The sequence below is a fragment of the Chroicocephalus ridibundus genome, chromosome 13 (genome assembly GCF_963924245.1).
Source record: "Chroicocephalus ridibundus chromosome 13, bChrRid1.1, whole genome shotgun sequence".
Lineage (NCBI taxonomy): Eukaryota > Metazoa > Chordata > Aves > Charadriiformes > Laridae > Chroicocephalus > Chroicocephalus ridibundus.
In genome coordinates, this window is record NC_086296.1 from 652,752 (window position 1) to 677,801 (window position 25,050).

Sequence of the window (25,050 nt, forward strand, 5' to 3'; positions counted from 1 at the left end):
ATTTCATTCTCGTAGAGCTGCTCAGTTTACCTTGACTAGTAGTTGCTGGTTTCATCCAGGTTCTCTAGGAAACTTTACTGGGTGTTGCTATGCGGAAATTAATTCTTGAGCTCTACCAGATCAGTCTGGAAATACCTGTCCTCTACACCTGGGAAGTGGAGTAAGCAGAGGTGCCTCTTCCAAGACGAGGAGAACCGTAAGAAATACGGGCTCTCCTCTAGTAATGCAGACTTCGCCTGTCTCTGCTCTTCGGCGATGGCCAGACAAAACATTTTCTGCATCTAGATCAAGTTTGCTATTCTGGTAGCACTAATATAGATTACGGGCTTTCATGCTACTGTCTCTATCTATTTATTTAGAAATCAAGCATAACCTTGAATATGTCATACAGAAAGTTGCTTGCAAATGTTGTGTGGAGACTGTAATGGGTATTTACCTGTTTCACCAAACTGATAATGCAGCTCTGCATGCGTAACTGTGCAGATGTCTTACAGTCAACATCCCTTATGTAAAACAAAACTTGTATTTTCAAAGCATTAAGCTGTATTTGAACTTTTCCGTTTTGCATATCTAACAAAATCTGTTACCCGTTGCACTACAACTAATACTTAATATCTTGTTAGATGCTTTTTGATACTTGCGTTTTGGTGTTGGTTTGTTTTTTTTTTTACTGAGTTAAAATGTTTTGAAGTTTGGGTTTGCCACATTCTTATGTTGTTATGTTGAGCTGTTTGGAAGGAGTCTTAAGTTCTCATTAGAATGAGAAAATATTTAAATGTTTAAATGGTGCAGCTGTTATCTAGCCTTGAAATAGAAGCAGCTCTTGGAAAGAAATATTCTGAACATGCCTTGACAAACATAAACCTGCTCGTTTTATACAGGAGTTCATCGTATGCTCGAGGCACATAGTGAGGCAAAACCAACTCTTTTGCACAGCCTAGAAGAAAAAAATGCAGCTCCGTTGTGGTGGGCCAGACGAGCTGCGGTCCTTCAGCCTGCAGTTCGGGGATGTTCTCTTTTCCCCGAAAAAGATTGCAGAAGCGATAGAAAAGTGCAGAAACGCTGCGTTCCAGGCCGTGGAGTCAGCACGTCGGGAAGGGGTCGGCGTCCGCCCCTGCCCAGCCCGACTTCTCTGCGTGACCCGCGGCTGCCGAGCCCCCGCGGCCCAGGGACCCGCTGCCCCCAGGTGAGGCGAGGGGCTGGGGCGGCGGAGGCCGGTCGTCCCCAGGAGCCGAGCGCTGCTGCGGGGCTCTGCGTTCTGCCCGCAGAGGGCTCCCTCCTTCCTTTGGCCGAAGCCAGCCCAAAAGCAGCAGGAAAAGAGAGGAGATGTCGCCCGTTGGCGCAAGCTGGTGAAGAGCCCTCCGCGCTGTGTCATTCCCGCAGTGTTCTCTGGCTGTGGGTAGGCGCTGGGAAGATGAGTGGGAAAAGTTTCTTTACGTGATAATACCTCCCTTCCTTCCCTGTATCTTTTAAGAAGTTGGAGTGTTTCTGGCACTAATTCTGTGTTTTGCTTTTTACTGGTTAAAATTCTAGCAGCCGGTTCAGGCTGGGGCGCAGCTGTCCGGTGCCAGATCTCTGGGGAATGGGCAGCGGCAGTCATTTGGGAGTGCAAAAAGACTTTAAAATTGGAGACAGGAAAGAAGTCACGCGTGTACAGGGTGGGACTAAGCAAGTATAGGTTAGAATAATAATCTTTTTGCATCTCTTAGTCAAGATTAAAAAAATCTGAAGCCTTGTTTCTCTTTATAGAAGACGTCAAAGCTGTTTGTGTGTGTGTTTATCACGCTGTAAGAGATGCCTCTCTTTTAGTCTACAGCCCAGTCCCTTTACAAAACCAGGTTCTGGTGTCAGTGTGAGGAAAGGAGAAAAAAATCTTAACAATAGACCAGAAGGCACTTCAGGCTTGCTGCATAATTAATTATAGTCATTTAAAGTCTTGTGCAAAGTTTATGCTTGAAGAAGTTCTAAGTTATAATTAAGCCAAGCTGCTAAGGATGGATCTAATTGCTGGGTTACAGACAGGCGCAGGTAACGCGCGTTGGGCCACTGACATCAGGGATTTCTCCCAGTTGCTTTCTGTTGGTGCAGCCGATGCCACGCCGCTGTGCCAGCCGCTGGAATGACCAGCATGGGGTGGACCATGGATGCACGTCGGGATTTTTCCCTGACAGTCGGAGCTGGAGAAATGCCGTTGGGCCCTAAAGGTACCGTGTCCTCGGTGGTGGCTCCCGAAGGAGCCCCTGGAGCAGAGCTGCTGCAGCAGCGCTGCCGTGGGACCCCTGCTGGGAGGGACGCGGGGCGGTGAATTCCATGCGGAAGTGGCTCTACCAGCTCCCCCCTTCTGTCCTGTCAGACACCTCAAGCCTCCCTGTTTCTGAAGGAACGAGCGTTGCAGCTGGGGCAAAGGTCAAATTCAGCAGCGCAGGCTTTGCTGTTGTGGCAGTGAGTCTGCTTTTGAAAACAGAATGTACTCCTCTCCCTCTCTCTGTCCCACCATCAGTGGATTTTCATGTCTTCAAAACGTTAGAAACATCAAATCATGCACGGACAGACCTTCCTCTTACCAGTGCATGCAATCAGCTTTAGATCTGTAGCAATGGATGAGGACACAGAGGTAAACACCGAACCCTAGACGTCCGTTATTAAGGTTACATTTAAGTCTAATACAGTGTGTTTGGAAGCCACGGGTTGAACCACTGAAACAATGTTCCAGCTACACGCTGCATTGTATTCTAACCAGAAGATTATGGGGAGAGCATTTCAAGTGCTTGGTTTTGGACTGACGTTAAAACCTTTGAAAAATGGTTTAATCTAGTCCGTCCGTCCGTCTTCCCCGCCCCCATTATGTTCTTCCCCCTGGAAATGTTTATAAGGCTGGGTTTTGCTTTAACTTTAGTATCTCAACTTGTGTCTTGGTTTTGTCTGCTTTCTAAGGTAAAGAAATTATGGATCTGTATTCTCAGCCTTAAGCCCCTTTGTGACTGGTGGCTTTGGCTTTGTTATTTATTTGGCGATGCTAGTGAGAGATCGGAAAGTGGCTGTTTTCTGTAGGGTGAAAGAGACAGAGAGGGGATCCAAGCAATTTAGTATTTTTTACTTCGAAGTAGTTTAAGGAGAGGTTAATGAATAAATCCTAATACAAATACTAATGAAAACTGTTCATTTCTTCCCCCTTCTAGTAATCACCTTTTGTAATGGGAAGATATGTTGCAGAGGCCTGCCCCTACCATTAGAAAACTGTCTTCTAATTTTTTCTTATTAATGAAATGTTAAGTGAAGGAGCTATTCCCAAACAGCCCTTGGCCAAGCCAGGATGTGCATTAGCGGGCTAATGGCGCTGCTGCGGGTGTGTGTCTGACGGCACCCCTGGGAGCTGCCCCCCGCGCTGGGGCTCTTAGCGCCGGCCCCGCCAAAGTGCTGCTGCTCCCGCAGACCGCTCCCCCGGCCGGGCTCTGGCTGCTCTCGCTTCCAGCGCGTAGAACTGCAACTTCCGTCCCTGCTCTTCTGTGAAGAATTAAAACAGAAAGGCAAAAAGCCATCACACTTGTATAAAAAATTTAAACTAATCGGTCTTTCAGTCTTCACTGTAACACGTAGAGAACGTGGGGTTTTAGTGCTGCCTGCCTACATCTTGCGCTGATGGCAGCGGAGTCTTGGAGCCGGCTGACATAAATCCGCTCATAAATGGAACTACTGGGACATGGAGTCTGTGGTGACGGGTGTGCGTGTGCCCGTGGCGCGGGCAGGAGCCGGCGGCCAGCGGGAGCGGGGCTGAGCCGCTCGGGGCTCCGGGCAAGGCTGGGGAGCTGCAGTGTCGGGGGAAGCCGGGGCTGGGCGGGTGGAGGGCAGAGCACCGGGGCTGTGCTTGGCCAGAGGAACGGCGTCAGAAGAACCGCAGGCTGCGAAGCGCTGGCGAGGGGCTGGGTGCGGGAAGCAGCACCGAGAGGTTCTCACAAGGAGCTGTTGTTTGGTTGCTCAGATTGTATCAGCGCTCTGGCTATTGAGAGGGATTTGGCCTTTGGGTTTTGCTTTCAGCTTTATTTATTTTTGCCTGTTCTCAATTCTCTTTGTGAATACCAATATTCTGAGTCACTCAGAACGATTTCTGCCTTCATCAGAGACTCCTTCCAGCTGCCTTCAGCCCGCAGGCTGCTGCCTCCCCCCGCAGCGTGCTGCACGCGTTTGGCGCTCGGTGTCCCGGCACTCCTCACCTCCCGGGGCTCCGGCACTTGGGTATCTTCTGTGATTCTATGATCTTCAACCATATTAATCTATATTGTACCTTTGGTTCTTTGCACGGCTTGGTTTCTTCACCTGGCCTGTCCCTGCTACTTCTGCAACACGTTTCCAAGCATTTGAGGTACGGTGTGAGGCCACGGTTTATCTGTCCCCCGCCTCAGCGGCTCTGCTGAGAGCTGGCGGACGAAGGGCTGACACCAGAACACCGGCCATCCGCACCCTGTAGTCTGTTTCTCTTACACTGCGTCCTTCCCTGTCACCCTGGGTAAACCCGCTTACATCTTTGCCTCTTTGTTTCCTTGATATATATTGGTTTTTAAATAGTCTATGGTATTTACACCAGACAAGCAGGACTATGTTTCTAAAAACCAAAATTAAAAGATGCGATATAAAAAAAAGAAGGAATTGCGTAGTTCTTTAATGGGTATTCCTACGTGAATTGCTGAGCTCTGTGGCGCTCTAAAGTTTGTGCCTAAGAAATTCTACAAATCAATAAAAGGAAAATAACCTGGAAAGCAGGATGGGTCTCTTATTACAGCACTAACTGTCGATACTGTAGATGTCTTAATGCTAGTTAATGACTGTCCCTAATGGTATTCAAACAATGTACATTTGCTTTAGCTGTTTTCAAAGTCCAGATGAGCTGCTCAGAGCTCTCTTAATGATGGGAATTATTTAACGCTCATTTGTATGCAGTATGCTCCTGCTTTGAAAGTGCTTCACAGAATTCAAGCCAAATTCAGCCCTGCAGCTCCACTGAAGTCAGTGCTTGTCTGTGCATCTGTTGGTCGCTTTTCTTTTGGTTTTTGCTTGAAGAGTTAACTTCTTGTAGTGTTGATTTTATTTTTTTTAAAGGTAATATATCTGCAAGGGGTTTTTAGCTGCCATTCTCTCCTCCCAGTAAAGGAGCTGTAAGTACAAATGTAGTTCTGTTGGTTGTCACGTCTCCCTCTTAACCCCTGCAAAAGGAGGACAGGCTGAGCAGAATATAATTTATTTGTGTTCTTTTCTTTCCTCTACTTCGCACCTCCTAAGCACGGTTTTGGTGATATCTGGCACTTCTCCTAAAAATCATCCTGCAAAGAATCTCTGCCATCTGATGTATGCAAGTGACTGAGTTCCTCCCCGTGGCCCATTTCTGGAGTAACACAGCGTGAACTGATGGAGGCCCAAGTCGTGCGCGATCCTGCAGGTTAGTTACGCTCGGTACAGTGATGCCAGGATGCGCTGTCTTAACGGCCGAGAGCAGCACGGCACGGCAGCCTGATCCGCTATTTTGAGTTCAAGTGGCTGCTGAAAGGTGCAACAGACGTTCTTGGTTCAGGCATATAGTAATTTTTTAGTGTTGGGCTTCATAACCATAATATTCTTGTAATCTTTAACTCATCCCAACTATGTTTTTTACACACACATTGAAAGAAAATAAAAAATCCTCTGCTATCATATCATTCACTCCCCTGTGCAATGGGTAGGGGCGTGATTTTCAGCTTACAGCACAGACCCACAACCATCTACTGCCTGCACGGAGTAAGTGGGAGTAACGGGAACGCATCCTTTCTAGATGTGTGTGTCGCCAGAATGGGCAGAGACGTTTCTTGTCAGCTGTGAGATATTCGCTGGCAGCACAGGGAGGAGTGCTGAGACGTGGGAATGATGGGTTCCTTTCCAAGCTCCGCAGCGGGTGAATCTGGATGCCCTGTTGTATATAATATCACTATCGTACACGGCTGCCTCCCCTCTCCCTCCCCGCAGCACTGTCCTCCGCTCCTGCCTGTGCTCATCTGGGTGCTCTCTGCCGCGCAGCTCCCTCCGCTCCCTCTGGCCGATCTCTCCCTCTCCTGCAGGGATGGACGCGGCCCACAGCCCCCGCGGGACTCGGGGGTGGCCCTGGGGAGCCTCTAAGGGTGAATGCGGAGCAGGGAAAAGCAACCTCCCCTCTCCTGGGGGCTTGTGGCTGGTCAGCGTGTGCCTGGCTGCCCGGCAGACAGCTCAGAGAGGCCCGACTTCTCCACGGCCTGTGCTGTTTCCCTCTTCGCTGTGTCTGGGTGATGTATTCTCTGCCTGTGGTTTTAATAAATATCTTTCATAGCTACTTTCTGCTTCAGTCCCCCTTGGGATAGCTCTTTCCAACTCGTCTGCCCCAGCGTGCTGAAGATGCCGAGCCCGAGTGCCTGGAACAGAGGAGAGAGAACTTTCTGCAGAGCATCTGAGACAGCTTTAACGCCAGCCGTATCTCCGTGAAGCTGCTGTGTGTTACACAGGCCTCACCTGCAGCGTAAGCTCTCTCACTTAATCGTGTTAACTCCTCTTCCCTTTCCTCTTTGCGTTTATGTGTCTACTGAGCATTCAGACGTGTTTGCAAGGAGGATCCCGAGCTCCTGCTAGGCCCCAAGCTTGTGCTGGTTTTCAGTAAGGCTTTGCGCGTAGGGTGTCGCTGTGTTCGAGAGTAGCCTGGAAATATCAACAGGGATATGGGGAAAAAAACCCACAAAGATCACAATCCTGTGTTGGGAAACTGAGTTCTGTCCCGTGTAGTAAGTGCCCACCTTAACCCTGCTAGAGCAGAACAAACGCCCTTTTCTAGCAGAAACCAGAATTGTTGTTAATTAATGTCTTGCTGAAAACGAAGTCTTTGCCATCTGTTCCGCCCCCTCACTACGAATGCCACTCTCATTATGTTGATTATGTAATTAAAAATGAAAATATATTTTGGTAGAGTGCTGCATAGGCATCTGCTGATTCTTCTCCTGTTCCTATTTACCGTCCCCTGCCCCCACGCTGTCGGAAAAGGAGAAGGTGGCCGTTGTTGGGCTGCTGGAGCCTTATCCTGGGGCCGCGGAGCTGCGGCGGGAGCAGCCGCTCTGACCCCGCACCGTCGGGAGCCCGGGTTGCCCCGGCCACCGAGCTGCCCCTGACGCTGAAGCTGCTTTGGGCTCTTGCGGGGGGCCAACGTGACTCCAGAAGACGACGAGTGAAAAGAAAGAGGCCTGGTTACTCCCCGAGCGATAGCGACAGCGTGACCCCCGCGATTAGCCGGGCTGCTGCCCTTCGAGCCAGGGCCTCTGTCTGTCTCGGGGCGGAGGGAGAGGAGGGACAGCGTTCCTGTAAGTGGGTTAGAGCAATTACTGAGGTCTCTTACAGCAAATGAAGTTGTCAGCGTGAGTCACATTCCCTTTTTTTTCCTCACTGCCAAGTTTTAGGCAGAAACCAGACAGAGGGGGGAGAAAAAAAAAGGGAAAAGCAACAATGGGGAAAAGTTGAACTGAAACAACCCTTCGTTCGGGGTATTGTTTGACGTTTTAGTTCTGATTGTACAGAGAGATAAAGGGTCTATAAATATCCTGTCTGCTGAAATTCCTTATCACAGCATCGCCTGTCAGCTGAACAAATAGGTTAGGTTCTCTGTAATTACGTATGTAAATACAGAATCAGTGATTATATCCCGGCGTGGCGTGGCGGCCGGGTGGCTGGGAGGGACGTTAACCTCTGCTGGGGGGTGCCGGGGGTGCCCCGGCCCCAGGGCAGCGAGTGGCGCCTCCAGCTGCTGCCGCGGCCTCGGGCGAGCGCCAGCCGGGCTGAAATGGGCCCGCAGCCGTTTCTCTGGCTGACTGGGCGAGATAAAAGCAGCTTCTGACACTTTCTGAAACTATCCGAGCATTGAGCTCTGTTTAACAAACGGCTGGAAGCTTTTCTGCTCCGCTTTGGAGCTTTTAATGAAGCATTGTGATTGCCATTGTGGTCAATTGTTTGACACTTTTATTATTGCTGGTATGCAGAGCGTTTTTTAATGTTTGACAGCTGGAGAAAGAAGTATTTTGTGCATTCAAACTTTTAGCACAAAGCTGCTGTTTTCCGTTCTGCCTTTGTCTTTTATTCTTGCTGATGCAAATCAACGAAAGACAGAACTGATTAAATTACGTTTGTTTACTTTTTCCTTGATGATAATAAGACACAGCCTGCCTTTCATAAAAGACAGAAATAGAGGATGTGAATGTTCCTACAGTATTTCTAGAAGGTTGGTTTTTTTTTCCCCCCCTTACAATATAAAGCCCTTTATTTGTTTCTTATGTCTTGATTTATCAGATGATGCGCTACCCCTGATGTATGTGGAACAAGAATAGGGCAACAAACGACAGTTTGCAATGGATTCCATTTGCAGAGCTGCTATCTTGCTATTTCTGGTAATTCAACAGTGTAAGTGATGAGACCACATCACAAACCAAACACAGCGAGATGCTTCCATCCTTGGCGGTGGGGCTGCCTCTGCTCATCGCTGCAGCTGCACAGAAATTCCCTCATCGCAGGCTTTAGGTTGATTCACGCGCGGCTGTTACGGGGCGCTGGCTTCGGCACGCTGGTACGACACTGGGGAGAAACAAGCACGGAGAGGCAGGGCTGCAGAAATAGGATACCCGTGATTGTTTTGGTGAGTAACGCGCATGTCTTGTGGATTGTGTAATACCTTTTTTGAGCGCTTGTCCAGGGAAAGGCGGCCTGCATGGGTCTGTCTTGCTCGTGCAGTCTGTTCGCAAGGAGAAAGGTCCTGGATCAGGAGCGCCTTTCTGGAGGTGAGATGGCAGGAGGAGGTCAGCAGGAGCACGGAGAATTACAGCGGGAAGATTTGGGGAGGGGTAAATGGCAGAAACAGGAGAGGAAGAGGACGAGCAGGAAGGAGGTGGTAAGGAAGTCTCTATAAAATTGCCCTCGTGACTATTTTTTCCTGCATTTTTCCAGCACAGAGAAGAGCGCAGCAAAGGATGGCAAAGGCGAAAGAAGAGTCTGAAGGCTTCTCAGCAGTGTAGTCAAAGCTCCCTCTTTGGCAGATGCGACCGGACTTAGGGAGTGATCCCGCATGGCAGCGGAGCCAGATCTAACGGACTGCCAGTGTTAAAAAGGACACGTCTGCTCCTGGCTCCCCTTGTGCAGGTCTGGGGCTCGTCAGCCCTTTGAGCTCCTGCAGCTCGACAAACTGTAAGAAAATGAATTCAGCAAAAAATATATCAGGCCAGAGAAGGAGAGTCGGGCGCTGTGAGAACGGAGACTGGAACCGCAATGAGTGGGAGAAATACCAACGGCAGACTTTTGGTGGATGTGGGGTGTGCTGGGGGACGCTTTGCTGCTGTTCGGCCCCGAAGGTGCCACTTCTCCTCCTGGGCGGTGCGGGGCGAAGGCAGCCCCCCGGGGAGTTTGGCTGGGCAGGGGCCGGGGGGGCATCCACGGGCAGCGAAGGGGAGCGCAGGAGGGCGGGGGGATGCTGCCATGGGCAAGAGGGGGGGAAGGGGAACCAGGGAGGAAAGAGGCCACCTTCAGAGCGACCACAGAAGGTTGCTGCGACAAGCACCAGAAAAATGCCTGAATGCGGGGCAATGGCCCCATCTTCCTAATCTCGTTCTTAAAGGGTCTATTCCCGTGTATCCACGTCACTGTCCCTGAAGGAGTCGTCCCCTTTATGTCCCTTAGGTACACATTTCTCCAGATTGGGATTTGATAAGAGGACAGCTGCTGCATTTTTATTATCTGTGACAAGCAGCAGTAAAAGCTGCTCGGAGTTCATGATGGAAATGTGTCCCTATATTGGCATTTATCCAGCTGCACTTCCCAAAGGTAAATGGGACACGAGAGTGGGACGCTCCCCTTTTTAATCCATTTTCCATAGATGGGAGGACTTTGCCCCTCTGCGGGAAAGGCCGGCACAGCTACTGTGCTGATAAACGCTCATTTCTCACTGCAACGCAAGCGCTTCCCAGGCTCATAAATCCAGGCAGCTTGTAGCTGAATAACAATTAAATATCCACACACATTTCCATACCACAGTCTGGTGCGCGAGGCATAGGGCTAAGTGGCCGGACATCTGCTGTCTGCTGTCCCACGCTTACTGTTTGTCAGAGCGTAATCACTTAATCTTACCCTGCCGCTGTTAATGGTACCTGTAAAATTGGATGCAGAGCATCATCCTACAGATATTTCAGATGTTTTGCCGTATCCTTCAAAAAGAGTGGTGTTCTCACTCTGCTATTTGTTATTAATTTTTTATTTTAAAAGCAGCCTTTATTGTAATAGTCAAAAGTACTTCTCATTGCTGTTGGTCTTTCCCCCAGGATTTCCAGGCCAGGGGTTCGGTTTGGCTCTGTCAACATCAGTGGGAAATGAGACATCATTGAAACGCCAGTGGAGATGCAGGAGGCTGATAGATGCTCACAGCAATTTTGTGTCACTTGTACAAAACCCAGAGACCCGGTAGTGCAGTGAGATAAACGTAGCGCTTGGTTACAATGGATGTCTTGCAGTTACAAAAGGCATCTCTTCCCATTAGGCTCTGCATATCTGGAGTAATAACCACCATATGGAAGGTAAGACAACAACAATGTGCGCCAGATAATTTTCCCATTGTTAAAACTTTCCCAATCCAAAAAGCTACAAATGTCGTAATTATTAATTCAATTTAGCTAGATCTATTGCTGGTGGCCGGAGGGGACGTCTTTCAGTCTTTCCCCTGGTCTAGCCGATGACAGTCTTGTGGCAGAGTTTAGAATGCTGTAGCCGTTTAAAGTAGAATCGTATACAGTCGTCGCCCGTCTGGAATGCGGCGCAGCAGTGACCCCGGGGAGCTGCAGCTCAGATCCGCCCGTCCGTCCCAGCAGGCGGAGCAGAGATAAGTTGTACAGTGTGTGCTGAGCGCAACCAGCCGCCTTCCGCGGTGGGGCTCTGAGAGACGCGAGCCTGTCTCTGCGTTGTAGTTACCTACCAAAATGCTCATTCCCTGCAGGGTTGGTAGAAACCTTGGATTCCCTCCCCGCCCCCGCCGTGTGCCTGTCGTCTCCCAAGTCCTGCCCATGATCACAAGAACACCCCGAATAGGTCTCAATAATCTGCATTTCCGTGCCAGAGATCTTATCAGCTGGGGTGCAGATTGCGCCATCGAGGTCGCTGGTGTTGAAGAATCTGCAGCGTTCTGCTCCCCAGCACTGCGTTCTCAGGCTGGGTTAATTTATCCAGAAGAATTAATTGAGACAACAGAGCTGTCAAGTGCGAAAGGCCACACAGCGAGCCAGCGCCGCTCCGAACATCTGCACGATTTGTGTATTTGATTAGGTACCTTGGCACTCGCAGATTATTGTTGTTGGAAGCAAATCTTTCTTTCGCCATTTTCGTATAAGGCTCTGTGCTGTAATTCTGCAGATGTTCGTTCTCTGTATACCCGCATTGTTTACAAAAATGACAAATGCTGGTAGTAAAAATGACATTTGCTCATTCAAACATCTTGATAGTTACATATAAGAGAAATCCTATGCCAGGGGTCCGATGACCTAATGAGGGCTGCAGCACGGGCTTCAGCGGGAGGTGGATGCGGCCCTCAAAATCCGCTTCTCTCGCACAGATAGTCCCCCGGTATATATAACGAAAACTTGCTATTGTCTACAATGACAGATGCCACAGGGGGTTGTATATTTGGATATTATTTTCTCTCTAGGAGTGTTTATTAATAAATGCGTGGAAGTTTGTGATGTGGTGAAAGCGGTCTCTCTGGTGGTAAACAGGAAGGGCTTGGAGGTGTTGCACAGCCCGCGCAGCGCAGGCTCCGACGCTCGGCTCCGCGCTCACAACGCCGCCACTCCACTTCTTGCAGGAAACCTCTCCTCTGCCCAGCTCCTATCTGCTATAGATATGCAAAATTGCCAAAGAAATGGTTGTTTTAAAAAGGAATGATGACTCGTCAGTTTTGGACTGTAGAAACAGATGTCTGTAACTTGTATAATATCCACTAAAAAGATGCCACGCAGACTCTGGGCGCTCGGAAGGGACTGACACCTTTCTTCCCTCAGCCTGGAGAGCAAAGGTGCCGGTCCCCTCTTTTATTCTTTCCTTCATCATCCCTTCTCTGCCCTCGCATCAGCCAACCTCTTCATCGCAAACGCTCCCTACGTTTTTAACTACGAGCAGTATTAAAAACGCGGTTGCTGCAATATGTGGGCAACACAAACCCCTAATAATCCTGTTTCTGCATCCTGTGACTTCTGCCTCTGTTGGAGGCGTCTCTCGTCCCGTCTCAGCTGAGCTGAGAACCGGTGGGGGAAACAGACTGCATATTTTAGGATTTGTAAATCATTAGTCTTGTGGGTTTTGTAATGATCTTATCTTTTGTAATAATCTTATCTCCTTTTTTGTATTTTCTTGTATTTTCCTAGCAATCAATGGTATCAGAAATACAGCGATCAAGAGACTGATATTTTGTAAAAACTTAACAGCCTTCCAGTGTATAAAGCTTCGGCACAAGAAAACAGCGGTCACTGGAGCAAGGTCACGTCCTCGCACGGCACTCTCGCGTTCTCTATGAATGTTGACCATCCTTATGGGTATTTTTTTATCAGCCCTGCAAAAAAAAACCCCTTTTTATCTGGTGGTTCAGTTCTCTTATCGTCCAGAGCTTGTTTACTGAATTTTAAGTCTTGGGCGAGATGGAGCAAGCTCATGAGGAGTAGCTGGTTTTCAGGAGATACCAGCTCCCGATAACCGAGGACAAGTAAAGCACACAACAATATCGAAATCACTCAGTTTTATTGCAGCTGACTGAGACAGAGTGTGCTTTGAGGCTGGGAAATTTCCATTACTGGAGTGCGGGACAGTGCCTGGGTACTGCTGCTACTGCAGCTGAAAAATAAAAGCAAGTTAATTTTATAGGGAGAGCAACAAAATGTCAGTATATTAATTAAATTGTTAGAATTATATAATAAGTTTTTAAGGTTGCTGTAAAATGGACCCCTTTTAAAATATTTAGAATATGGCTATAAACTAGTTGTACAAAACTAAGGAACATAAGCATGACTCGAAATTGCAACTGTGTTTTCAAACTGTGTTTGTGACCAGCAAATCTAAGAAGAACGTGGTAGATAACAGGAGACATCTCCTACGACAGTGACAGATTCTGGCAGGGACACTAGTGCAAGATCAAGGTCGTTACTGGCAGTAGAGTTCTGCAATTAGTAATCTTTTGTGCTCCCCTTGGCATGCCCAGAACAAACAGCAATCTGTTTACGGGGTTTAACCCCGCGGTGTATAAGCCACCCTAAGCTTCCTGCAAAGCCAGTCAGAATGCTGAATGGGGAAAAAAGGAAATACTGGGGGGGGGAATAAATTTGTTTTGGTGTCAGTTGCCTGGCAATTTGGGTGAGAGACTGTTTTTTCCCTTCCCCATGGCGCAAGACTACGCCGAGATCCTCGCTTTCGCTGAGGTCACCTTACGCTGTCAAAGCGGTGGCCGACACTGAAATGACAATCGGTCTCAAGGGACTTCAGCCGCGTGTCACCAGCTAAACCGAGCCCGGGCAGGTGCTGCTGCGAGTTATTAGCATCCGATGCTCTTTACGAATCCTGGGATGGTTCCCTGTGGATCAGAGCTCATATCTAAGCAATTTAAGTTTGTGTCACATTCATCACCATGGTTCCTGAGTGCCTTAGAAGTTAAAATATATCTCTATAAAACATCTTACATGTCTTGTTTCGCTCTCTCGTCACCCCCGCACAGAGGCTTGAGGTCTTTTTAAATAATACTGGGAAAATTGTTTCATGCGCTCAATGCCTGCGCTTTGCTGGGTGCCGGGGAGGTTGGGGGTCGTGCTGAGGCGCTCTGGAAGCAAATGCCAACTCCTACAGCAGTTACCGCGACCTGCGTCTGCACCGTCCCCAGGCACATGACAGGACTAATGCAATAATGGTGATGTGGGGAGACGCAGACTTGGTTTCAAACAAGCGCGAACCGCCCCCCAGCCCCAGGGAAGGGTGTCCCTGCCGGGCAGCGGCTCGCCTGCGCCCAAACCTGGTAATGCCGTTTGAGGGGGCTCGTGGGGCTCCCGCGGGACGGCGTGTGCTGTCCCGGAGACCTTTGCAGAACACGAGGCTCACAGTTAAAGCAGACGGGTGACAGAGCGGAGAATTCCTAGCCCCTGGCCGTGGGATGAGCTCACCCGGGTGATCCCGGAGGCGATGGGAAGATGGAGACAGTCTGGTCCACGCACGTTCAACTGCCCGATGGCCGGGCTCAGCCGCGTCCTGATACAGCTCTCAACCAAAGGAACTGTGTTCCTGGTTGGACAAACTCTTCTTGGCAGTGCTTTTATTTCTGTTTGAAATAAATGGGGGTTTCTTCCCCCTCCTTTTCATTATCTGCTATCACTTTTTAGTATCACCTCTCCTGCCCCGACACACCCCTTTATTTTGATCATGGAACTAATAATTTTCTTAAAACACATTTATGCTCTTTCCAGAATTGAGGTTTTAATGTCACCTTGTTAAGGTAAAAGACCCAACGTTAAGTGCAGGTAATGGCAGTGTATTTAAGGAGGCTGAAAAGCGTCTGGTCTGCCCGTCTGGGAAGTACACGCACTAAGCTCTGCCACAGGAGAAGCCGTTGGGAAAGCATGCCGTAGCCTTTTGACCACTTACTTGGGTTTAATTGGATTAGACGTCTATTCGAACACAGCACTCAACGCAGCTGACAGTCTTTCCACAATTTCCTGGTCTGCCTGGTTGGTTTCCTTTTTGATCAGACACATCCTGGTGAAGGTAGAAAATAATCTAGATACATGCCAATTTTTAATTAAATTTGCTATGACAGGTTGTGTTTAAGCTAGATTCTCTATAATCATTTGTTTTGCATTTGTGGATGACAGATTTATTTATGTATGTAATCAGAACTGTAAGCATAATTTCATTTTTAGAGTTAAGAAAACCTTTTAAATAATATTTTACTTGGTTTCAGAAAATTTAAACATTTATTCACATTTACTGCTGTCTAAAATTTCTAAGAAAAATAATGCTGTGTTTCTAACATGCAGAAGAACACATCACGGAAAGGAAAACATTATATACAAGTAAAAATAAATACATCAGAAGCATTATCCCACTCAAATACATAAGAAACCCCCAGCTCTATAGTGAAATGTCTGTTAAATACAGAGAGGAGTTAATTAGATTACGCTGGCCGCCCATGGCAGCGTTCACCCCATCCATCGGGGCCGGGTCGGTCTGTGCCACGCGGGGTCCCGGGGCTGCAGCCCAGACCGGGACGTTTCCCTCCAACCCCCGCTCAAACAGCCCCACGCTCGGGGGGTCAGTGGGCTGGGATTGGGATTGGGATTGTACCGCCTTCGGAAGCGGATACGGAAAACCGCAACTGCTCGGCCAAGGAACCCGGGTTGCAGCAAGTGGTGAGGGAAGGTGGGATCCAGAAAGGACCCTCTGGCAGGTGGGAGAAGGAAGGGGGAGAACATCAGCAGGGACGCCCTCAAGGTGAAGCAGCAGGACTGCGGGCAGAGATATCGACAGTCAACGTGCCAATAGAAAGAGAGCGCGGTGCAAGAGAGAAGTGTTGAAAGAAGGAAGCGGGCAAAGTACATCGGGTGAGAACCTGAGAGCGACAGGATTGTCATGTAACAGCTTCCAGCTGAGCAGTTAGACACGAACACAAAACTAGGAACTACTTGTAAGAAAAAAGCTCGATGGTCAAGGGGTAATTGGATGATTCCACACCGGGGTTGTCTGGCAGATTGGGATGGGTACAAATGTGGAGACACGGGGTGCCAAGCTATATAAAGATACGTATCTGAACAAATTTTCAAAGCAACAGAAGGTAAAGCAGGTCTCAAGCAGCTGTGGCAATAATGGTAAACGCAAGCAGCAACAGGATTTCAGATCAGGGTTAGTACTTTTTGTCAAGATCATTAGAGAATTGCAGAAAAAAAAAAAATAATCAGAAGCAGCGTTAAGATCCTCGTGCGTAACTTTTGCAAACTTCCAGAGGAAGCAGCAGCTGTTTTGGGAGAGGGGAGCCTTGCAAGAACGGGCGCCGCTGCCAGCGACCGCGGCAGGGACCGGCCACCGCCGACCACCGCCCGCCAAACCCGCCTCCGGCTCCTTTGCACTCTCGCGGGAAACAACTCACAGGAAAACACAGCTCTACGCACAAACAACATGCTAACTAGAGGTTGCAACACTGGAGTTAGGCAACGTCAGAAATAAACTTGCCCTTGTTACAGTAATTGGCGCTCGTGCGCAGTGACACCAGCGGGCCCAGCCACCCCCTCAGGCCGCCGCGGCACCGCCCGGGCCCTCTCCCCTCCGCCCGCGGCCCGGGCCTCGCTGGGCACCACGCAGGCAGGGCGCGTCCTGCGGCGTCCCGGCGGGCGAGCGGAAGTCCGGTTCGCCGGGACCCCCCGGGACCCCCCGGGCCCCGCCGCCCGCCCGGGCCCGGCCATTTCCTGCCGCCACCTGACGCCTCTAATGGCGCCGGGCGGCCGCGCGCCCGCAGAGCAGCCCCGCCCACCACGTGACCCGCCCGCCGCGCCCCCTCCCCAGCGGCTGCGGTTACCGCAGTGCCCGGCCCCGCCCCCTGCCCCGCCCCCTCCCGCGCGCCCGGCCCCGCCCCCCCCCCGCGCCGCTCCCTCCGCGCGAGCCCCCGCCCTCCTCCCCTCCCCCAGCCCGGGCGATGCGCGCGCGCGCGGCCAGCGGCGTCTCCTCAGAGCGGCCGCGGCGGGGACGGCGCTGAGGGGCCTGGGCCGGCGGCGGCTCCGGAGCGCGGCCGAGCGGGCGGCGCCTCGTTTCCTCCCTCCCGCATCCTCCTCCGCGCCCCCCGCCCGCCTCTTCCCCCGCCTCCGCCCGCCCCCCCCCCACTCTCCGCGGTTCCCGGCACGGACAACATGGCGGCGGTGTCGGGGGCCGGGGCCGCGGGCGGCTCTGCCAGCGCTGGGGGCCCGGAGATGGTGCGGGGCCAAGTGTTCGACGTGGGGCCGCGCTACACCAACCTCTCCTACATCGGCGAGGGGGCCTACGGCATGGTGTGGTGAGTGCCGGCCGCCGGGCCCGACGGGGCAGCGCCCTCGCCCTCGACAGCTCCCTCCTTCCCTCCCTCCCCGCCGCCCTGCCCGGCCGCAGCCGCCCCGCGGCCCGGCCCCGGGCTCCGTCCCGCCCGTGCAGGGGGGAGAGGCCCGGGCCTTGCCCTCGCGGGAGGGGAGGCCGGGGCTCCAGCATCTCTGCCTCGCTGCCGTCGGCTCTGCTCTTCCCTCCGTGATCCCGAGCTGTCCCTCGGCATCGCCCTTCCCCTCCCTCCCTGCCGCATCCCCACCCCCCCCGCCCCAAATTTCCTCCCTCGGTGGGTGCAACTGAACCTCTCGTTTCCTTTCAGTCCTGCGTTTATTTTCTTGAGTATTTTTTTTTCCTGGCCTCTGGAGTTGGTTGCTCTCTTTATTTTCCCCGTCCGTAGCGTGATTGCAGGCGTTCAGAGAGGGGAAAAGGTCGTAAAATCCTGCTGGCAGCTCCGCGTTTCTCTTTGTGCCCCTGCGAAGGCTCCCTTGGCTGCACGTCCCCGAGGTCACAGTTGATGAGAAAAGTGTATCTGTGCATACGAATTGCTGCCCCTACCTGGCTTTTCTTCGGACGTGCTGTCTGTGCTGCACAGCCTACCAGATTAGTGTCTAAATTAACGTGTATACAGGGGAAAGTTCTCCTCAGCCATTCTAGCGCTTGGTTATTTTGTATCACGAAGACTTGTACTAAGTCTCAGTAGAAAGCGATTCTGTGTGTTTGCTTTGGTTAGTACCAGTCTTAAAGAGCAAGGTGAATGAACTGCAAAACAGCGAAAATGTAAACTAACCGGATTGAGAGTGTGAGGTGGGGTTTTTTAGCAATCTAAATGATTTGGGATGATGCTCAGTGATGGTATATCTAGTGACTGGGTTATAAATCTGACATATGCTCAGTGACTTTACTTAAGATTTCTTATTCTGCCTTCTATTAGTAAAACAGATTTAAAAAATACCCCTTGTGAAACAGTTTAAGGGCTGCAGATGAAAAACTTCTTTTATTATTGTTTTGTAACTTTATTCCAACACTGCTTCTGTTTCTTCAGCATGTTTTTTGACTGGGGATATTAAATGAGATTTACAGGCTATGACTTCGTGAAAGCTTTATCAGCATTAATTTTTCTCAATTTTTTGTAAGCTCATGCATTTCTGAGTGAAGCCTCTTCACGGCTTTCAGCTGTCTGTTACAGATTTCTATAGCTATAGGTTTTTGCGTATAGTCATTGAATTGTGCTGGCCTGTTAAGATGAAGTCATCCTGTATTTCAGGGTGGAAGCTTTCATCTAGGCCTGAACTTAGCTGGGAGATGAGCCTCTCTTATGAAGTTTTGAGCTGTGGCCTTTGCTTTTTTGCTGTGGGAAGAACCTTCAAAATGTGAATCAAAAATCCTGTTTACGGTGTAAAAATATCTTTGTATTGTTTTAGCGTTAGAAATCACAGCAATATATCTAGTCCAAAACTTGTTAATGTAGCTTATGGTACGAGCTGTATTTTATTATGGTGTGCTTTATCATCTGAGCTAGGGCAAGTAAACCGTGGCATAACATCAGTACGAACCGCGCTGGTTTACGCTTGCAGTCTGATTTAGGAAGGTTCTTGGGAATAGTGTTTCCAACATGTATGCTGTGTATAGTCCAGTTCATATCAACAGGGTGTTTAACAGACAACGTGTTAAAGCTAAAGTATTTCGCCACAGATCAGAGATTACAAGAAGCAGTATGATGGTAGTCGATGCCCTTTTTTGGCATCACTGTGCTAAGGGAGCAGATACAGGGAAATGGGGCCACTTTCTGCCACTCCAAATGGTATGTTATTAAGTTCTATACTGAAACTGTTTCCTCTCCAAAGCTGTATAAGGTTGTCTTTTATTTTGAAACTTATTCTAATACGTTATGTCTGCTATGAACGCTATACAAAATTGCTAACAAAAAATCCAAGTCTCTGGTTCAGTTGAAATATGCACTTGGCTCCCGTGTTTTCTACTCTAAAATTATTAATGTGAAGTACTAGATTCAATAGGTTGTGCCCTTAATTATTGCTCTTCTGCCTTGGATGTGAAATGACAGGGAACAAAGTCTTGGTTTATATTGTATACTTGATAAGGGAAGTGTTGGATGCACTTGTAGTTAAATGCCATAGCAACTGTAATGTATTGTAGTGCCTAACATATGAGCTACTACGATTAAATAAGATTACTTATCAATCAAAGGAAGGATAGGTTATGCAGTTTAATACTACATGCTTCTTATCATGCTTTGATTGCTAATGCAGTGAGGATCTGCAGAAGCTTCTCCCTTGGGGGTGGGGTAGAGGGCAAGCTATGAGTGTGCAGATGAAGATGTTTCCCGCAACTGCAAAATCCATTTCAATTTGTATACTTTATTGAAGGAAAGCAGAGAAGGCTCTGATGGCTTTGTTTTAGACCCACAGCTAATGTGTACAACTTGGGAGATGCTAGTTATTTACAAGTGCATTGTGCCATAAGGCTTGTTATACGGAAAACAAGTGACTTAACTCTTAAAATCCTTCACTCTTCCTTTTTTTTCCCAATTCTGATATCTCTGGATTAGGGAGTTGAAAACAATAAAATTCTTTTATTTATATTACTGAATAAAAGGGCAAATGAAGTATTCTTAGGGTAGTGCTCTTACGGTCAATCTTCCATTTTGATTTTGCAGCAGGGAGAATAGTGTTTGAGAAATATTGATCACAACATAAAACAGCAGCACAGGAAACAGAGGAAGATGTTGCCCGAATAGATTCTACGCGAGTGTTCTCTCATCTGTATCTGAAAACCCTTAAAGGCATTTAACTGTTTTCCCTAGTGCAGTCATTTTTAACATAATCAGGTTTTGAGTAAAAATAAACTTAACAGAGCAGTATATTTACTGCTGTGTTGTGGTTGCACTTTCTCAGCTTTGTAAGCAGAAAAAGCATGTTATCAGGCAAACTCACATCTTCATGTCCTCCAGTTAAACTCTGCCAAAAATGTTCATCCTTTGATACAGGCTTGCATCTTACTTGGAAATTTTGTTGCTGGGGTTGCAGTGGGTAATAAGTGCATATCCATGTCAGTGTCCCTTTCCAACCTAGTTTTTTCTTTTCAGTATTTCTGCCTGTAAAAATAGGGGATGACCACAGTGCAAACAGTTTTAGCCAAAATCCTCAGCACTCTATAGGACTGCAGGACAGTCTTTGAGCAGTTTAGTCATACAGTCATGTTTATTACTCTGAATTAATTTATCCAAATATATGCAAATGTTGTGTTTATTATTTCTTCTTCCTCTTCTCTATTGCTTAAGAGCTGTTTTCAGGGGTTTTGGTCTGAAGTTCTTTATGTGACTTTCAGTGATAGGGGATCATCAACCTCAGAGTCAGCTGGGACTGACTTTTCAGACCAAGTCTGCAGTTTCAGAACTACCTTTCAGACACAATAAAGTGTGAAAGGTTTTTGAGAGTGTTTCTTCCTTCCCAAATGTGTGTGTGGTTTTTTGTTTGGTTGGGGTTTTTTTTTTTTCTTCTTTTTGCAAAAACCCCAAAATCAACCTGTTAACAGGCCGTACTTTAAATGCACTGAAACAATGACAAAAATATGATTATGTTGAGCTTTAAGTTTCCAGTGTGACTTGCTCTTTATCCAGTTGCTCAGTGGTAATTTGGCAAGGATGCTCATTAGGGAGTTTAAAACAAGTAAGCTTTCTGGAAAGAAATGGTGAATGGGAGCGTGACAGGGATATTCTGTTTTTTGGAAGTCCTTTTTGTTATCATGCTTACGTGAAGTATTATCACTGCTGCAAGTAACTGCATATAAATAATAAACATGAAAGCAGTTGGAAGAAAATCTTGAAACTCAAATCTTGTAGTTCTTGGCCTGAATTTGACTGGTTTTTTACAAAGACATCTTTGTGTTACTGATGTGCTGTAGAAGAGTGATATTGGAAGTTAAGGTAGTCAATAGATGAATGTTAAAGTAATACTGAAAAGAATATTTAACACAGTAGGCAGTAATTTTTCCAAAGTTCTGCTCCTTTCTACTGTCAAGGAAGAGCCTACTTTTAGAGGATAGATCATTTAAAATGAATTCTGAGAAGTATATCCATGAAGAGGCTTGAAACAGAACAAAAATTGGCAATAGAACCATCTGCAAGGTATATATTTTTATATTAAAAGATGAAAATAGAAAACTTGATAGGATCAATGGTTGCATAATATTTTCTTTCGAGATAGTCCAATGTTACACAAAAAGGTAGCGTTTGCATCCCTCTGTGAGGGTCAGATTGGTGATCTGGGGTGGACTGCTTAGTGGCAAAGATCAGAAACAGCCTATAATTTTTTGTGTTAGCTATTGCATTGATCTGGAGAGACAGAGCAAGTATACAGATTCGTGTCCCTGTTTATGTGTGCTTTTAGGGAGCACAGGTTTGGTATGGGTGTTGATACCTGGCAATTAACATGTTGGTCTGTGTGATAAGGAAAATAGTTAGCCAACCCTGACAGGTCCTCCTTAGTGCGGGGATCAGAGCAGAGAATTAACGAATGTAATTGGTGGCTAGTTATCAGCTTCTTCCTCCCAGGAGAAGGCCGAGGTAAGGTAAGCGTTTCCCTTCAGTCACTCAGACTTCTAGCACTTGCTTAACCTGATGCGGAAGCAGGAGCGGAGCCATTGGAGCTGCTTTTGCTGCTCTCCCAGTGATGCGGCAGGCAGTCGGCAAGCTGTGCAGTAGGCTCTGGGGCCGCAACAGCAGCTCCCTGCTCCCCTCCGAGCTGTCTTTAAGACTGATGGAAGATGAGAGGTAGCAACTTCTCCCATCTGCCCAAAGGAATGGGATGCAAGCTTAAGAGGTGAAGAGTGCGACTCAGGGACACTTGCGTTTTATAAATAAGTAAACATTTTCTTAACATAGCATGATCCAGCCCACGGAAACAGATAAAGATAACTTGTGTTATTTTTTTAAGCATGATTTATTAAGGAAATAAGGCTTTTGTGTTCATAGTATCTGTATGTCATTGCATCGGTCTGTCTCCTGTGTCCCTATATACAGCTCTTGAACCTGTTGCCTGCCTTCCATCAAATCTGACAGATAGCAGAAGTCTTAAAGATGGAAAGTTTCTGCAAGTTCCTTAAAAATAGGTATTTTGATAGAGTGAAGAGATCCTATGTGCTGCTCCCCTGAGGAGGAGACTGCATCAGGAGGTCACGTGTGAGAAGTCAGACTCCCCCAAAGAGCCATGACAGATGCCCCAGTTTCACGGGTGGATTTATTGGTACTCTCGAGACCAGAAATGTGTATTTGTAGGACACCAGGCCCTGTTAGTTCAGTGAGCTCCTTGTTTAGGAGTGGGTTCTACAGCCCATAGTTAATACTTACCAACTGAGTAGGTGTACAGCTCAACTTGAGTTGAAAACTAATACTTTGCCAACATAGTAATTTTTTTAATGCTTTTTATGTTGATGATTTGTCATAGCTTTCAGCTGTGATCTAGAAGTGAAATTAACTAATCAATTTGATATTTAACAAAAATATTTTATGACATCTTGTATGGAGTATTTCACAGAGTAGTGTCGGTTGAAAGAGCCTTAGGTCGTGTAGTCCAACCTCCTACTCAAAGCAGGGCTGATGTCAAAATTAGATCAAGTTGCTCAACTTGTCCACTCAATATTTCCAAAATCTCCAGGGATGGAGATTCCACAACATCTCTGGGCAGCTTCTGGTTCTAGCGTTTAAGCAACTGCCCTGTGAAACTTTTGCCCTTAAAAACATGAGAGTTTCTCTTGACGCAACTTGGGACCATCGCCTCTTGGCCCTTGTACGTCTTACCCCTGAGAAGAGTCTGGATCAGTTTTCTCTGTAATCCCTCTTTATGTGACTTTAAACAGCAATTAGATCCTTTACCCCCCCCCCGCCCCCCTTTTTTTTCCCCCTTCTAGCCTATACAAACCCAGTTTCCTCAATTTTTTTTTTTGTATGTCATGTCCTTTGGCCCCCCGTGCATCCTAATGGTTTTCTGCTGGACTTGCTCCAGTACTGGGAGAGAGGAAGACTGGATGCAGTATTCCAGATGTGGCCTCACAACAGTAATCGTTTTCCTTGACCTGCTGGCTATGCACTTAATAATGCAGCCCAGTCCATGGTTAGCCTGCATCGCTCTGAGCGGGCACTGCCAATGGATAAAGTTGGATGTCGCTCTGGTAGTCTAGAAAATACTTTTACTTGCTCTTAAGGTGAGGTATTTTAGGAACTTTTCAAATAAAGCCTGAAAAAAAACTCCAAACCCTACAACATTTAATTAAGTTGCTTCAATTGTATTTGATTTTGACGTCCAAATTGTTCAAATGAAGCATATGGAGCCATAAACATATTTTAGAATATAACTTTACTTTTACTATGGTGTAAGGTAAATTAAATTAATAGTATATGTGAAATGCAGCAAAGTGTAGCTTGTTTCGGGTGATTTATCTGTGTCAAACCTAGATTCTATTAATTGTTAGGTGAGTTATTAGAAGGAGTTGTTTGCTTGTGAATGAATCTCCTTTTCAGACGGGAGCTTATTTTCCTTTGCTATATTACAACTTTTGTTCATATAAAGAAGCTATTCTCAAACTCATCTATTTGCAAGGTATGTTAAAAGCCAAATATGCATTACTTCATTATTGGCTTCGACCAGGCAGATTAGTAGGATCCAAGCAGTAATAAATGTCATTAATTCAGATGGGGTTATTTGATGAAATGTTGGTAGATAGTTGGGTGAGCTGAGGCTCCTGCTACTCCATCAGGAGGTTGATCCCCGTTCCAGAGCATCCCTGCCTGCACCTCTTTCCCAGGGGAGTGCCCCGGCTGCTGCCTGCTGCGGCCGTGTGCCTGCCCAGGCCCTGCTGCCTTCCATGCGGGAGGAAATGCTGATTTCTGTCGGTGTGCATACGTATATATGACTTGTAGAAAGGCTTTACTAGAAATACCGTTCTCTTAGATTTGGGCAGAGTCTTCATGACAGCCCTGTTTTTGGTGGAGTTGTGCATGTGTTTTTACTACCTATCTTGTTTAGCAGTGCCTAAAATCACAACAGCCTAAGTTCTGTTAAGGGAAAATCTCTTCTCTTGGAGTTCTTCTTTTGTATTTTAAGAGAATTTCCATAAAATACTGAAATACTCTGTGGTGATTAGAATGCAAATGAGAGTTTTTGTTACATCGTAGAAAGTAATTCGTCTGTGTTGTGGGTATGTTTTAAGTACCAGCAACTTGCAATTAGGCTTACAGTTTATAATATGCAATTACTTCATTTTGCAGTTTTCCTTAAAATTAGCAGCTGTCTTTGCAGTACCTTACTTCTCGCTTGTTTGGTGGGAGGGCAGTTTACTCCACCAAATATTGCTGATGTGTCCTAAGCAAAACTCAAAGTCATTTGAGCACCACAAATCAATACTTCCCCAAACTGCTTCAGTCCAGAATTTGCCCGGTTTATTGGGATTTGGGTGGTGCAGAGAACCCCAAATGACATTCAGACTGACTTTTATATTGGATTTTTCTGAGTGTTTCTTAACTGTGAAATATCTTCCTTTTAGTTACAGTAGCCAACGTGTCTTAATGCTGATGCCCTGTCTGAACAAAACTCTTAATATATTGAGGGGCTAGGATTTACTGTTGGCATGTCTCTTTAAAAAGATGGAAAAAACATGCAAAAAATGCTTTGTAAGCTGATACTGAAGGGAAGTAACTTCTGGTAGTGGTGAGATGCACAGTTGATGCTAGTGGTTTGGTTTTTTGGTTTTGTTTTGCAAGTGGAATACTGAACTACCCATGGCAGAGTGGGCAGTAGCAATGAGCTTGCTTTCTGTAGTGCTTTGTGGTAGTTTTCATTTTGCACTGATGTTTTTACAGGTTTAGGAAAACCTCTGCTTTTAAGTATGCATGAATGATTTTGTATAGTTATTTATTTCTTTATTTCTTTTCTTTTGGAG

General features: G+C 47.4%; 1 protein-coding gene and 1 long non-coding RNA gene across 9 annotated transcripts in view; both read left to right on the forward strand.

Annotated features, from left to right (window-relative positions):
• The first annotated feature begins 685 nt into the window (after nt 1-685).
• Nucleotides 686-13,596, forward strand: LOC134522887 (uncharacterized). 8 transcript variants are annotated; one of them, XR_010073163.1, is made up of 6 exons: nt 686-6,514; nt 7,030-8,665; nt 8,974-9,374; nt 9,700-9,843; nt 10,338-10,589; nt 12,426-12,958. It is a non-coding gene; the product is annotated as an uncharacterized LOC134522887 (long non-coding RNA). The 8 variants fall into 8 exon arrangements; XR_010073164.1 differs by lacking the exon at nt 9,700-9,843 and having other exon boundaries at nt 7,030-8,433; nt 8,544-8,665; XR_010073160.1 differs by lacking the exon at nt 9,700-9,843 and having other exon boundaries at nt 7,030-7,343; nt 8,323-8,665.
• A 3,101-nt stretch (nt 13,597-16,697) lies between these two features.
• The window catches only part of MAPK1 (mitogen-activated protein kinase 1), a 42,530-nt gene continuing 34,177 nt past the window's right edge, over nt 16,698-25,050 (forward strand). Inside the window, exon 1 of the mRNA XM_063350564.1 lies at nt 16,698-17,074. Coding sequence (XP_063206634.1) covers nt 16,932-17,074 — 143 coding nt within the window. The 5' untranslated portion in view covers nt 16,698-16,931. The remainder of the gene's footprint in view (nt 17,075-25,050) is intronic.